The sequence below is a fragment of the Condylura cristata genome, unplaced genomic scaffold (genome assembly GCF_000260355.1).
Source record: "Condylura cristata isolate star-nosed mole 26May11 unplaced genomic scaffold, ConCri1.0 scaffold00021, whole genome shotgun sequence".
Lineage (NCBI taxonomy): Eukaryota > Metazoa > Chordata > Mammalia > Eulipotyphla > Talpidae > Condylura > Condylura cristata.
In genome coordinates this window covers 7,076,760-7,090,051 of record NW_004567122.1, presented here as the reverse complement: position 1 = coordinate 7,090,051, position 13,292 = coordinate 7,076,760, and the positions used below count along the sequence as shown (strand labels likewise).

Here is a 13,292-nt window from a genome sequence, read left to right as displayed (position 1 = left end):
GGGGGTGGACCCCTGGCTCAGTCCCTCACACAGGAGCCATGTGCGGGTGTGGGAGGACTGCAAGAGGCAGACTGAGGGGTCGAGGGCGGCATCAGGTGTCTGCTGCCTTCATGTTGGAAAGAGAAGAGCAAAGAGTTTGCACTGGGGACACAAATGGTCCAAATGAAGCAGCAAGGTGCTTTCTGGGTTGGGGCAGTAGAAGAAACCCAACAGGGCAACAGTCCTGCAGGCCTGGAATACAACAGGAAGCTACCCACAGCTGCGCCAGGGTGCAGCAGCAGAGCGGACCCTACCGCTGCAGTGCAGGAAACAGGGTGCTACCTGCAGCCCAGGGAGATGGTCTCTCCCCACCATGTATAAGCTGGGGGGGGGGGGTTGAGGGGGGCACTGCTCTCTGCTTTATCTCCAGGCAACTCAACAAAAACATGCCAGTGAGGTTCTCAGCTCTAATTTGTACACACTGAAATTCCAGAGACAAACACCTTGGCACCTTTTGGTTCCCCCCAAAAGGCTCAGCCAATCTACGGTTCTGTCTTAACTGGTGCTACTTGGTCGGCTGCTGTGCTCCGAAGGCCTGACCTGCTGGAGAAGTAAATCTAAAGCATTCGCAAAGCAAAGCAAGGGGGACCCCCAGTGGAGCCCTGAGGAGCGCTTACTTATGTATTCATCCACCATTTGAGCTGGTCCCAACACGTATTGCAGGAGCGTACAGAAATGCGCGCACAAGAGCATTTCATGATGACAAATAATGGGCGACTGAGGTTGGAGCGCTGAGAACGAAACCAAAAGGCATGAAACGCAGGCTGAGTCGCTGCGTGCGTTCTCTCTGTGTAGCGCTAGGTGTCTGAGTCCAGCGGAGTCTTATCAACTCATGCCCGGGTTTCCACACTCAAAGAAAACCTAGATGCCTCTGCCTCATCTTGCCAGGGAGTCGGTGTGACTAGGACTATGGCTAACAAGGGATACTGAAAGTCCACAGGAGAGAAACAGTCGGCATTGTGAATTTACCTCCAAATCACTTTCTGGGGCAACCTCCCCAGAGCTCCGGCCAGTTTGTTAGCGATGTCTTCAGACAGATACTTGACCCCGGCTCCAAAAGACACCAGGACAAAGCCATGCTCATCTGCACCACTTACCCACCTCTGCAGATCCTGGAAATCAAAATACAAACATTCATGTTAGGAAAGACCAACAGTTCATAACCAGCGCCAGCCGCCACCCAGCCTATCAAAGGCTGCAGGTAAACTAGTGGACAGTAAAGCAGGGCCCTCCCCGGTGGCGCAACAGGTAAAGCACAGCACTAGGAAGCTCTCCACAGCCACTGCAGCGCAAGTTCGATCCCTGGCCAGGGAGGTGGACCCACATGGTGCGGCAGACCTCTCCTGACCCGCCCGCTGCTCCCCTCAGCAGTGTACTTTGTCAATCTGCCTGTTCTGCTCCCCACTCTGTCCCTGGTGAATCCTCTCACCTTTGCACCTCTGGCTTGTACCCCAGTTCTGATTGCATAAATAATTATTTTTTTAAATAATGTAATAGTTTATTTTTACATCATTTTGTGCTTTTTTTCCATCTCAGTTGTAATCCCCGTGGGCTTCCCATCACCAAATCACCCGTGTGCCTTCACCACAGTCCAGTGCACTTCCCACCCCCCACTGTTTTTGATCCCATTCCCCACTCCACCCTCCTAAAATGTCTATGGTATACAGTTGTTCATTATCATCATTTTCTCGCCTGGTCCTGCTTTTTCTTTCTAGCTTATTTCACTAAGCATGATCTTTTTCAGTTCCATCCATGTTGCTGCCAAAGGGATGAGTTTATCTTTTTCGATTGCTGAGTAAATTTCCATTGTGTATATGTACCACATCTATTTAATCTAGTCATCCACTTTGGGGCATTTGGGCTGTTTCCATGTCTTTCCAATTGTAAATAAAGCAATAAGCATGCGATGCAGGAATCTTTTTGAATCAGTGTTTTTGTGTCTTTTGGGTAGATACCTAGGAGTGGGATTGCTGGGTCGTATGGAAGCTCCATGTTTAGCAGTTTGAGAAACCTCCAGTTTTCCACAGTGGTTGTACTAGTTTGCATTCCCACCAGCGGTGCAGAATAAACTTTTTTTTTAATTTTGTAAAAGAAAGTAAAGAAGAAGATACATTATTGCCATTAGACACCCGTCTTTGATAAAAAGTATTTCATCAGACAGTTAACTACCCTAAGGTGGGAAAGTTTTTCATTTGTTCAGATCAGTTCGGAGGTGGTAGCAACGACCTAACAGTAGCTGGTGGCCCAAGAATGCAGATTGTAAGCTCTCAGGTGAAGTAATAAAAATGAAATCGAGACTCAAAACTATCAGCAATAAATTTACAAAATAAGCAGAAGCTGTGGATCTGATATAAAAGCAACACAGTGACCACCAGCCTCAGCTCCCCGTAGGAGGCACCGACTTGAGGAGGGTGCTAACTGCATTGTGGCCTGACCCTGCGGTCACTCTCACCTGACCAGCCCTCCTGCATTATCATGGGACTACGAGGGGGCATCAGCTTGCGGTTCTATAGATCCACAGACCTAGGACTTCATAGCTGTCTATTGCTGCAGTTCACGCAGAACAGAAGTCATGCTGCAGCGGCAGGCACCCATGGTAACTCTCGGGGGGGGGGGGTTCCCTCCCTCATTGTGTGAGAACAAGGTTCACTCTCAGGCCTGTCACTTCGTAGCCAGAGACGCGGGGCCACAGACCCCCTGATGGAAGTGGCTCCGCTCAAGCTGCAGGCCTGATTCACGTCTCAGGAAGCTCCGCTAACCCATTTTTGCCAGGCTGGTGGATCAGCATTGAAAATGAGTGCAGCTGGTTTGCAGGGGCGCCGGCCTGGCTGTATTTCATTCTGGACACACAATCCTGTTTCTGTGCTAAGTCATCTCTGAGTGAGTCTTTGTCAAAGTCTCCGACTTGGGATTCCTGACGGCAAACTGAAGTCACAGCATTCTGAAGCCCCCATAATTCTGCCCTAAAGAAAACAAATCCGCTGCCCACCGACACCACCATCCCGCGACCGGGCGTGGAAGCAGGCACAGACCCTCTGCACCCACAGGGTGCTCGCGTGCAGCCGCAGGCAGCCTTGCCAGGCCCGCAGGGCAGCACAGAACTGCTGCTGCCCGCAGGTTTCTTCTGGCAGCGTCTTCTGCACAGTACATGCTGTTTACAAAGCCCTGGGGGATCCATGTCACTACTGACACCGTGTCGGTTTTGGGGTACACTGTTATAAGGCTGCAACTTAGCATGCCTGACACAGGCAGAAGAGAAATCGTTTGAAGGGTGGTGTGGTGAGCAGAGTGCTGGCCATCCAGGCCATGGGTTCTGAGCTCACCCTGGGCCTCTGGGGCGCCGGTGAGGGCTCCCCTGGGCCCCACCAAGGTTCTAAGTGACATCTAGGGTCAGGAAGGCAGTGCTACCAGGCACAGCCATTTGGATTAGGACATGTATGGGCTTTCTTTTTTTCTTTTAAAGATTGTATTTATGTATGCACACAAGAAGTGGGGTACAGGCCAGAGATGGGGACTCAAACGTGTGCTGCAGTGGCTGCGGATCACTTCATAGTGCCGCTGCACCTCCAGGGAGGGACCAGGACACATGGGCTTTAACAGATTCCTTTCAAGTCCCCACTACAGTCCCGGGGCCCCTTCTTGACTTGGGGGACCAGGGTGGACAGTACGTGTCTTTGAAGGCGAGGTCAGCAGAACCTTCCTGTTCCCCGTTCTACTTCTCCCAGGGCTGGTGGCTCGCTAGCATGCTTTTAGGATCAGCTTAGCCATCAGTTCCCGTTTTCTTTCTGAGGTTACTTTTTTTACTCTGTCGTCAAGGTTGAATTATGTATTTTTTGTAAGATGGGTTTTCTCAAACACCCTGCAAGTGGCGTCCAGGGGGGGATGACTCTCTTGATGAGAGGCTCTGGGCATCTCACGCCGCAGTGCTGGGGTGAGGTAGGGACACCGCAGTGGGGTCTCCACACCGCTGACCATGACCCACTCAGAGCACCAGGGCTCTCCTTCTGGACCTTCCTTCTCCCATTAATTTCTCCTTAACCCGTTAATAGGGTCTTTATTGACTGACTCCACTTCATTCAGTCTCAGCAGAGGGAGGGCGGGGAGGAGAGCACATTTTATGCCCCAGATGAATGAACAGTGTCACCACAGAGCAAGAGTGAGGACCAGAAGGCGGCCCGCCCTCCAGCTCCTGAGTGAGCAAAACAGGCCTCACTTCCTGGGGAGGACAGGACACCTTGTCAAAGTACCTCATGCTTCAGCAAACAGTTCAGGACTACATAAAAGAAATAGAAAATAAGCCAAGGTTCTATGAAACCTTTCACTTATCTGCCACAGTCCGATGCCTGTCGTAGCATTTCACCTCTGTACATAGAACGTTCTAGAATCTAAGACCCCATTGGTTATAAAGTGCAAAATGGTGTAGTCATGATTTTTAAAAAAATCCTTCATCATCAATGTGTTCAAAGTAGAAATATATACATATACGTGTAACAGTTGAAAAATGAAGGTACTTTACAAACCCCTGTCTGTGGGCCAGTAACAGACTGAAAACAAGAAAAAACATAGCAACAAACTGACACAGAACATTTCTAAGAAGAGCAAAAACTTAAATTCTACAGTATGTACACGAGGAAAGCAAGACAATTTTACTAGGGGGCAAAAGCAGAAAAGCTGAGTAAACAGAGGGGGAATGCCATGAGTGGGACAGAAACACTGTGAGGAAGATGCTCACTGTCTGTGATGTGAGTGCAAGAAGGCAGCTATGGTCCTGCACATGATCAGAGCCCTTCAGAAGGTGACTCAAATTCGTCTAGGAAACAAAATGTACAAGAATGACCAAGGAACTTTCAAAAAAAAAAAAAAAAAAAAAAAAGGGTTGCGGCCTGCTCTTCTGGGCACAGAGGGAGTGAGTGCCTTAGAGCAACGCTGAGAGATCTGCCGTGTCAGGAGCTGAGGGAGCAGAGGGTGAGACACCCCACGTCTGCCCTCACGTCCCCACCACGCCCCCCGTGGGCAGCCGTCATGGGAAGCCTGGGTGCCAGACAGCAAGACAGGAGAGGGGGCAGAGCAGGGGCCAGCAACCTCCCACTGACCGTGGGGGAGGCGGGGACAGTCCCCAAAGTGCAACCTGTGTCACTTTCTGAAGCGATGGCTATTGAGAAATGGAGGACGGTGAAAAAATAGCGAAAGGGGTCTGAAGTAAGATCTTGAGACTCGCCGACGATCGCACAGTGACTTTGCTTTTAAATTCGCCTCCTCTCCACAAGCCAGCAGAAACGTCCCATTAAGTGTGGGTAATTCACAGCCCGACTACACGGAAGGCCAGAGTTTGCAAAGAAGATCGTCACTTTGCGGCCAGTGAAGGGAAGATTAACGGGAAGCTGGGTGCTGCAGGCGGCCTCTACCTCGATCAGGCCCAATTCTGCTGCGGCGGCTGCAGCTGGAGCCTCTGGAGGAGCAGCTTGTCTGAGGCTGAGGCGGCCATGGAGAGCGCCAGCCCGGGGCCCAAGCCTACTCTGCCCTCCCCACCAAGTAGGAGCCTTGAGTGGGGGCCGGCATAGCTGAGAAAGCGGTAACACTGCAGCCTTTGTGAGACCCGCCATTCTGAGGCAGAGAATGCCTGGACTGCGGGCAAATCCCACACTGAGGTGGTGGGGCGGGGTCTCTTCCTTTGTGGTGCTCAACCCCAACCTCAACGGACCTCCCTTCCCCACCTGAAGGGTCCTGCTCATCTGAAGAGGGGGCTGCTGCGGTGGTCAGGTGGGATGCAGAGAATGAAACACTGATTCTGCAAAATGCCACAGGTTGGAGCACGCCGAGCGTTTGGTACAAAGAGTTCTAGAAACATCGTGGGACCCCACACAGATGCGACTGGCAGACGGTTTGGTTCCAGCCCCAATTCCACAACGGAATGAACTGAACACCCACCTCTGATGCCAACTTCCTCACCTCTGACACACGCAGGACACTTCTCAGTGCTGTGGTGAGGATGAGATCAAACATATCCCGGCGTTTTGTCAAGTAAGAGTCGCCCTGCTAGTACACTTGGACAGAACGTCTGATGAACCACCCACTGATGATGGACTGAAACGGGGCCCGCGCTGAGGAAAGCGGGAAACACGTCCTGCTCCGAGACCTCTTCCTTCGGTTACCCTCCCATCGCCATGTCTTAAGTTCGGCACAATCACCTTGATTACCACGAATGCATGGGAAGCACTAAATGGAAGGAAATGTTTCCCATACTGTGTCAAATCTAGGTGTTAGTTCTTTAGGACATGCAAGGGACTCCAAGACTATCCAAAGGGGCATAAGTCACAAGTAACCTAAGGAAGCCAAAGAGTAATCAATGCAGAGAAAAATCTAGATGATCTTTTATCAACCGGTAACGTGCAAGAGAATGAAATCAGGGGATAGTCACTGCCACTGAGTTTCTGAGGTATCTCTTTTCTTTCTCATAAGCCCTTTGCAAAGTTCCTGCCATTATAGCTGCAGTTGAGAGAATAAGCAGAATCTGACACTCTGCCCACTCAGGATGTCTCAAGGCGAGGACTTGAGGTCACAAGGGAAGGAGCCACTGGCCAGAAAAAGATGAAAACCTCACCAGGAGAGAAAAGCACCCCCCCCCCAGGATGTCGATATCTTTCTTAAGTCATAAAATTAAAAGTCTCCGAAGACTCCAGAAGTTGGAGAGTGTGTGTTTGCAGTAGAGAATGAGAATGGGGTGGCGTGGGCAGAGACGGAAAACAGGAGGCTGAGTTTCTGTCCACTGGAGGGGAACAAGCAGGTCTGTGTCCTGCCCATGGAAGTATTGTCTACCAACTTGCGGTCAGGCTGAAGGCTCACAGTTCTGCTTGGAAGAAAATGTCTACGGTGAGGAAATAATAGCTCAGCCAGCAGCGTGAATGAGCACTTTAGCTAACTCAGTTTACATTTAATCACTCACTCAGTACACGCTTCCTGAACATCTGTGTACGATACCCGGCATTTTCCGGGTATCTGAGACCTATCAAGGAATAAAGGGACAAATCCGTGTCCCAGAGAGCTGACATTCTTCACAGCTCATCGGTAATCTCCCTTTTCACTCCGAATGCCCCTCCGTACCCCACCCTTCACCGCCTGTTCACTTCCCCGAGGACAGCCTGGCCCCCAGTGCCTCCCGCTGACAGAGCCACCGTGCACAGGCCTGGCGAGGCTGCCTCACACACCACAGCACACCACATGTGCGAGTGGAAACACGGGACTTTCTTCCTGGACCAGGGGACTATTAAGCATTCACACTGATTTCTTTAAAAAAAATCGAGACGCTCCCTTGGCCCTCCCTGGCCTGCAAGTTCCACTTCATGTCTGTTCATTTTCTCCTTAATAAACTTTTCTGTCTATTGGTCTCTTAGGACAAAGTGAGGGTCCACCCCATAGCTTTGCTGGTGCTGCAGGGACTGGCTGCATGTGAGGGTTTATTCAAACCAAGAACCGGGCCCTCCCTGGTGGAGCAATGGGTGAAGGCGCAGCTCTGCGAAGCTGGCGGCAGCTGCTCTAGCGCAAGATTGATCCCCGGCCAGGGAGCTGACCACATGGCGCAGCAGCCGACCTCGCCGGTCTCTCCCGCTGCTCCCCTCAATAGTGTATTTCAGTTAATACGCCTGTTCTGCTCCCCACTCTGTCTCTGGTGAATCCTCTTAGCCTCCCACACCTCTGGCCTGCACCCCAGCTGTTGTATGCATAAAATCTTAAACAAGTGTCTGAACACCCACGATACCTGTAGCAGAGGAGACCCCAAAGAAAGCTCCTATGAGGACATTTCAGTCAGACCACAGAAGGTACACACACATGCGAAGCTTGACCATCCTGGAATGGTCTTTGATTTCACACACAATTAAACGGAGCCAGGTGACCTTTATATTGTACAGGAGGAACGAGGCTAGAGGAAAAGTGACATTCTGTGACTTCATTCTAAGAAGAGGACACCAAATGTTCTCAGCTCAGGAAAAATACAAAGAACTAGCTTGTCTCATCTTGTTAAGTTATATTGCTCATGTTTTCTTGACAGATGTGATTTATTTTCTTCTATGGCTCCAAAGGAAAATGTGGGAGCTGGTCATCCACAAGGAGAAGAAACTGGAAAAGTGGATCAACAACTACACTTCCTCCAAATGAACAGCTCTAGGTAAAAGTTCCTTCGGCCTCAAATACCTCATCTAGCTTTGAAAATCCCACTCTAAGACTGGGCAAGGTAAAGGAGAAAGACAGAAATAATACTGAGTAAAACAAAGATCAGATGCTTCCAGGATCAATCGAGTAAGGAGTTTTTAAAGAGGTGAGCTGCATGTAGAAATGTTGGTAACTTTAGATACAGGAGAGGCTAGCAAGAAAAAGGACTTTTTGAGCAAAGAGAAGGTCATACTGATTTCTTTTCTTAGGGAGAAAAAGGCAGTAAGAAAGATGGCACTAGGTATCTACCTCAAAACACAAAAACATTAGTTCAAAAGGATACCTGCATCCCTGTGTTTACTGCAGCACTACTTACAATAGGTTAGCTTTTGAAACACAAATGCCCCAAAATGGATGACTGGGTCCAGAAGATGAGGTCCATATACAATGGACTATTACTGAGCAATCTAAAAGAGAAATGCATCCATTCACAGCAGCATGGAGCTGGAAGGGATCATCTCAGCGAAATAAGAAAGAGGAAAAATACTAGGTGGTTTCACTCTTAGGAGTGTAGAGGGTCTAAATAACGGATCAGGAGAAAAGAATAATCATTATAATAAAATACCTATCAAAATCAGCAGGCAACTATAACCAGAAGATATTCTTCAGGGAGGGAGAAGGGAACAGGATCAAAATGGGTGTGAGAGACTAATGGGGTGGTTCCCTGGGTGACGCACTGGTGGGGATTTTACAGGCACTGCAACTGGGGTGACAAAGCACACACTGTACTAACATGAAAAGTGATACAAACAATCTAAAAAATAAAAATAAATAAAGCTTAAGAAAGATGGTCCAGAATAGAAAGAAAACTTGGACATCAACTGAAGAAACCATCATTCTATGGAAAAACAAAAAACAGGGCCACTGAAAGAGTTGGTGCCTGACAGCTCCAAAACACCTGAAGTATGTTTTCACTGGGGTTCCAGTTACCTGACAGCTGATGCTGACAAGAGGAAAACGCTCAATACAGGTTAAAAGACAACCACCAGAAGTCAAAGAGAACATCAGGAAATTTTTAATGAAACTGGAAACTGCAGATACAGTAGTGACATAAAATTCTGCAGATGGTAAGAATGCCCACAAATCACTGTATCACAAAATGTGCCAATGCATGTTGTAGGAGGCACAGATTACTTCAAAGCATGTGAGCTTTAAAAACTATACTGCCCCCGATGGCGCAACGGGTAAGGACGCAGCACTGCAAGTGAGCCACAGCCGCTTCGGTGCGGGTTCAATCCCACTGCAGACCTCTCCTGACCTGCCCGCTGCTCCCCTCAGTGGTGTGTTTCAGTCAATGTGCCTGTTCTGCTCCCCTCTCTGGTGAATCCTCTCACTGCCCCTGCACCTCAGTACTGTATGCATAAATACATAAATCTTAAAAAACAAACAAACAAAAAACACTGTATCTGAAGAGGTGTGAACCCAACTTCTCAATCATATACAGTGCAGTCAGCCAGTGTTATCTCAGCCTTTAAACTTAATTTAAAAATTAGCTCATGGATAAGATTGTGAGTGTGGAAAGAGTCCACGATTTGTTTGAGAAGAACCTGTGGCTAAACTGCTACGAAAAAAAGGGCTCCAGGCTGGTCAGTTGCCAGTCCATTGGAAGTAATGTCACTCCACAGGCAACAGATGTGACTTCACAGTTGGAATCACTGCAAAGAATGCAGCCCCGGGCAGAGAGGAGCCAGTGAGCCTAACAACCTCCACCCTCAGGGCACAGGCAGGACCTCATCGAGGGGTCCATTTGGGAAATCTCCACATGCCAGTCACCACTGCTCAAAACAGTGCTGCTTTTAATTAGCAATCGGCATACCCTTCCAATCACTGCCACTGGATTCCTGAGTGGGAAAACAGGGAATGTGTGCTCTAGAATGGTAAGATCCATACAAAGCAGAGGACAGTCCCAAATGGAGGCGCTGGTGTGAACCCCAAGACTAACCTAACTGGTTTCAACCCTTCCCGGGGATGCTCCTACCTGGCCAGCATGGAATTTTCTGGTTGGGACCCATGAGGCCATCTTTTCCATTCCCCAGTGGGAAATGTGATCATCTGTACCTTTTCCCATCCCCTATAGGCTGGTTACGCTTAACTAATGCCCTCTTCCCTTACCTGACAGTCCCATTGCCTATAAAAACCTTTCACATTGCACAACCACTGGAAGCACCTTCACTTGCTCCAGCTGGGATGCTGTCCAATCCGTGAATCCTTTAATAACATCAAATAGGTCTTTGAAAATTAACTCAGCTAAGTTTTTGGTATTTAACGCGACAGCTTTGCGATCATAAAATGTTCATTTTAATACATAAATAATGGTTAACTTAAAAACTAATAGACAGATGTACAGCAAATCATCGTAGGAGAGACTGCTGATTGCCTAGCAATCTCCACACCCTCCACTTTCTTACAATTCACACTTTTTAGGGGGGCACGATGCAGTCAGAGCTGAAGCTGAGCAGAGGCACGTGATGGGCCAGTGTTCTGGACAGCAAGAGGCAATCACCAGTCGGAACCTCCTGTATGTGACTCAGAAACAAACTTCCACCATGTGTGGCTACCTGCTTTCTGATAACTGCCTAAACATAACCCTCGGTGACGTCACATAATCGCCAAGAGGAAGGCAAACTGGGAGACTTGATGTGAATGTGTGCATTGATGGTAAGTCACATTTCTACTACCACACAAGTGTGTGAACTGTGTTTGAGAAGGGCTGCAAGGCAAATGAACACAATGCCAATTTGTGCTCTTGCACAGCTTTAGAGCTAGAATGTTCTATCCATGCTATTGAGCAATCTGTAGCACATAGTGACTGGGAGTTTCTACCTGAAAATCTATCAGCATCATTAATTGTGAAAAAATAAATTGATACTTCCCTATAAACTTATTTTACAGCTGAAAGAATTGAAACAAGACAGAAACCAACAGGAAGTAAAGTCAGTAGGAAAAAACTGAGCTGCTGTGGGTATGAAGTTTCAGTGTCCTCTAAAATGTTAGTAAAACAGTAATCATGAGGTAATACACATTTTCAGTTCTTCACAAGGATGCTATGTAAATGAAAAGCAGTTATTCCAAAAACTCTATAATTGTTTTACTTGCTCAATGGGCGTTCCACAGACACATCAATGGAATGAAATATGATTTCATTGAAAAGATACCAAGTTGTACTATATTCCCTTCTGTGGGTCACGAAGGGAAGAAAAACGGAAAGAAACAGAAATCTTAACTATTTTGCAACAAAACATTTGGTTTTCCTGTAATTGTTTTCTTTCCTTCAACAAAATTTCTTTCACTGCAGTGCAGATATTAACCCACCTCTAATGTCACAAAAAGACTTTTCTTTAATTGTGTCAACCGCTTGACCCTCTCCAATATAACACTATTGAATTCTGACTCATGACAAAATTGGACTGACAGTGTGGATACACTAAATCTCACTCTCGGGAAAGATTCAAGAAAAGGTTGTCTTTCCCTAAAATCATGACACACAGCCTCAGTATGTATCATAATCACGTGGTCTAATTTGACTAAGCAGAGAGTAAACAATGAAATACAGGCGTGTTCCCCACAGGCGTTTGGTTCTTCACTGAGCACGTCCAAGTCACCACCACCGCTCTGCGCAGAGGGCATCCCACCCTGCGCCAGGAAGGCGAGGAAAATCATCACAACAAGGAGCCTCTCACTGCACACAGGCAGCATCCAGACAGGTGACAAACTCGAGGGAAGGGGTCTAAAAGTTAGCCAAAGTGGCTCTCTGTCTATAAAGTCACTTGTTAATATTTTAGTGTCTTGACAAGCTACGGTAGAACATCACAGATGCATGCATACATCCAACAAAGGTTCACTGAAACTTTATTGCATTAGCCACAGAAAATAAAAGTTTTGGTGATCTCTCTGTGTGTGAAATAGTGCCTTACTCTAAAATAGCGCCCAAAGACTCTAAAATAGTGCCCTGAAGAAGGTACTTTAAAGTGCTTCTGAACATTCCCTCAGGAAAGTGGGCTGAATGAAACCATGACGATGTTACCTAAGGTGACAAGAAAGGATTGACCAAAGAATGGGTAAGCTGGACTTCACGGACCTTAAAGCTGCGTGTTCTGTGAAAGACCCTTGTAAGACAGCACAAGAAAAGCCAAAGACCGAGAGAAAGCATTTTTTAAAGACAAGTGTGATAAAGGATAATGACCTAAAATATCCAGAGATCTTTTAAGACTCAACAAGAAAAAAACAAGACTGCTTTAAAAAAGAACCAAGCATCTGAGCAGACACATCACCAAAGAAGATACGCAGAAGGCAAACAGGCATCTAAGATGACGTTCCCCATCGGACATCACCATGGGAACGTAACTAAGGTGTGTTAACAACAGGTACAGGTAAAAGTAAACAACCAGAGCAACAGCGATTCTCTCTCGTTGTTGGTAGGGAAGCAAATGGGAACAGGCGTTGTGGAAGGAAGGCAGCTTCTTACAAAAGGAAGCAGATTTGCACCATGTGCAACACCAGATGCTTGTTCTCATTGTACCAAGTCACCACAGTTGCAAACGTATGTCACAAAATCCTGTGTGCAGGTGCTTACCGCAGCCTTATTCATGACTGCCAAACTTGGAAGCAACCAAGAAGTCCTCCCACAGGTGAGCAGATAAGCCAAGGTGCGGCCAGACCATGGAATATGCGTCCATGCCAAGAAGCAAGGAGATAGCAACTTGTGGCACAATGCACAGAGACGTTGAATGCGTCCGACTAAGCGGAAGAAGGCCAATGTGAAAGGCTAGAGTGCGATCTAACTGTGTGACATTCTGGAGAAGGTACAGCTCACAGAGTGAAAAAAGGTGAGTGGCACGTGGGGGTGTGGTGTTAGGGCCAAGGAGAATGAGTCACTACAACGGAGAGCGGGTCCCGGTGGGGAATATGATTGATTGTCATTTTACATTTATGCAAACGCACAGAATGTGCAACACCAAGGAAGAACCGCACTGTGAAGTATGAACTTGGTGTGAACAGCGCACCAGCAGAATGGAGATAGCAACGCAGTGAATGCCACAGGTGTG

At 47.8% G+C, this 13,292-nt stretch overlaps 1 protein-coding gene across 1 annotated transcript in view; it reads right to left on the bottom strand.

The window, feature by feature from the left end:
* UGT8 (UDP glycosyltransferase 8) overlaps positions 1 to 13,292 on the bottom strand; it is a 47,188-nt gene that overhangs the window by 6,673 nt on the left and 27,223 nt on the right. Inside the window, exon 3 of the mRNA XM_004686627.2 lies at positions 1,009 to 1,151. Within this exon, the coding sequence (XP_004686684.1) occupies positions 1,009 to 1,151 (143 nt within the window). The remainder of the gene's footprint in view (positions 1 to 1,008; positions 1,152 to 13,292) is intronic.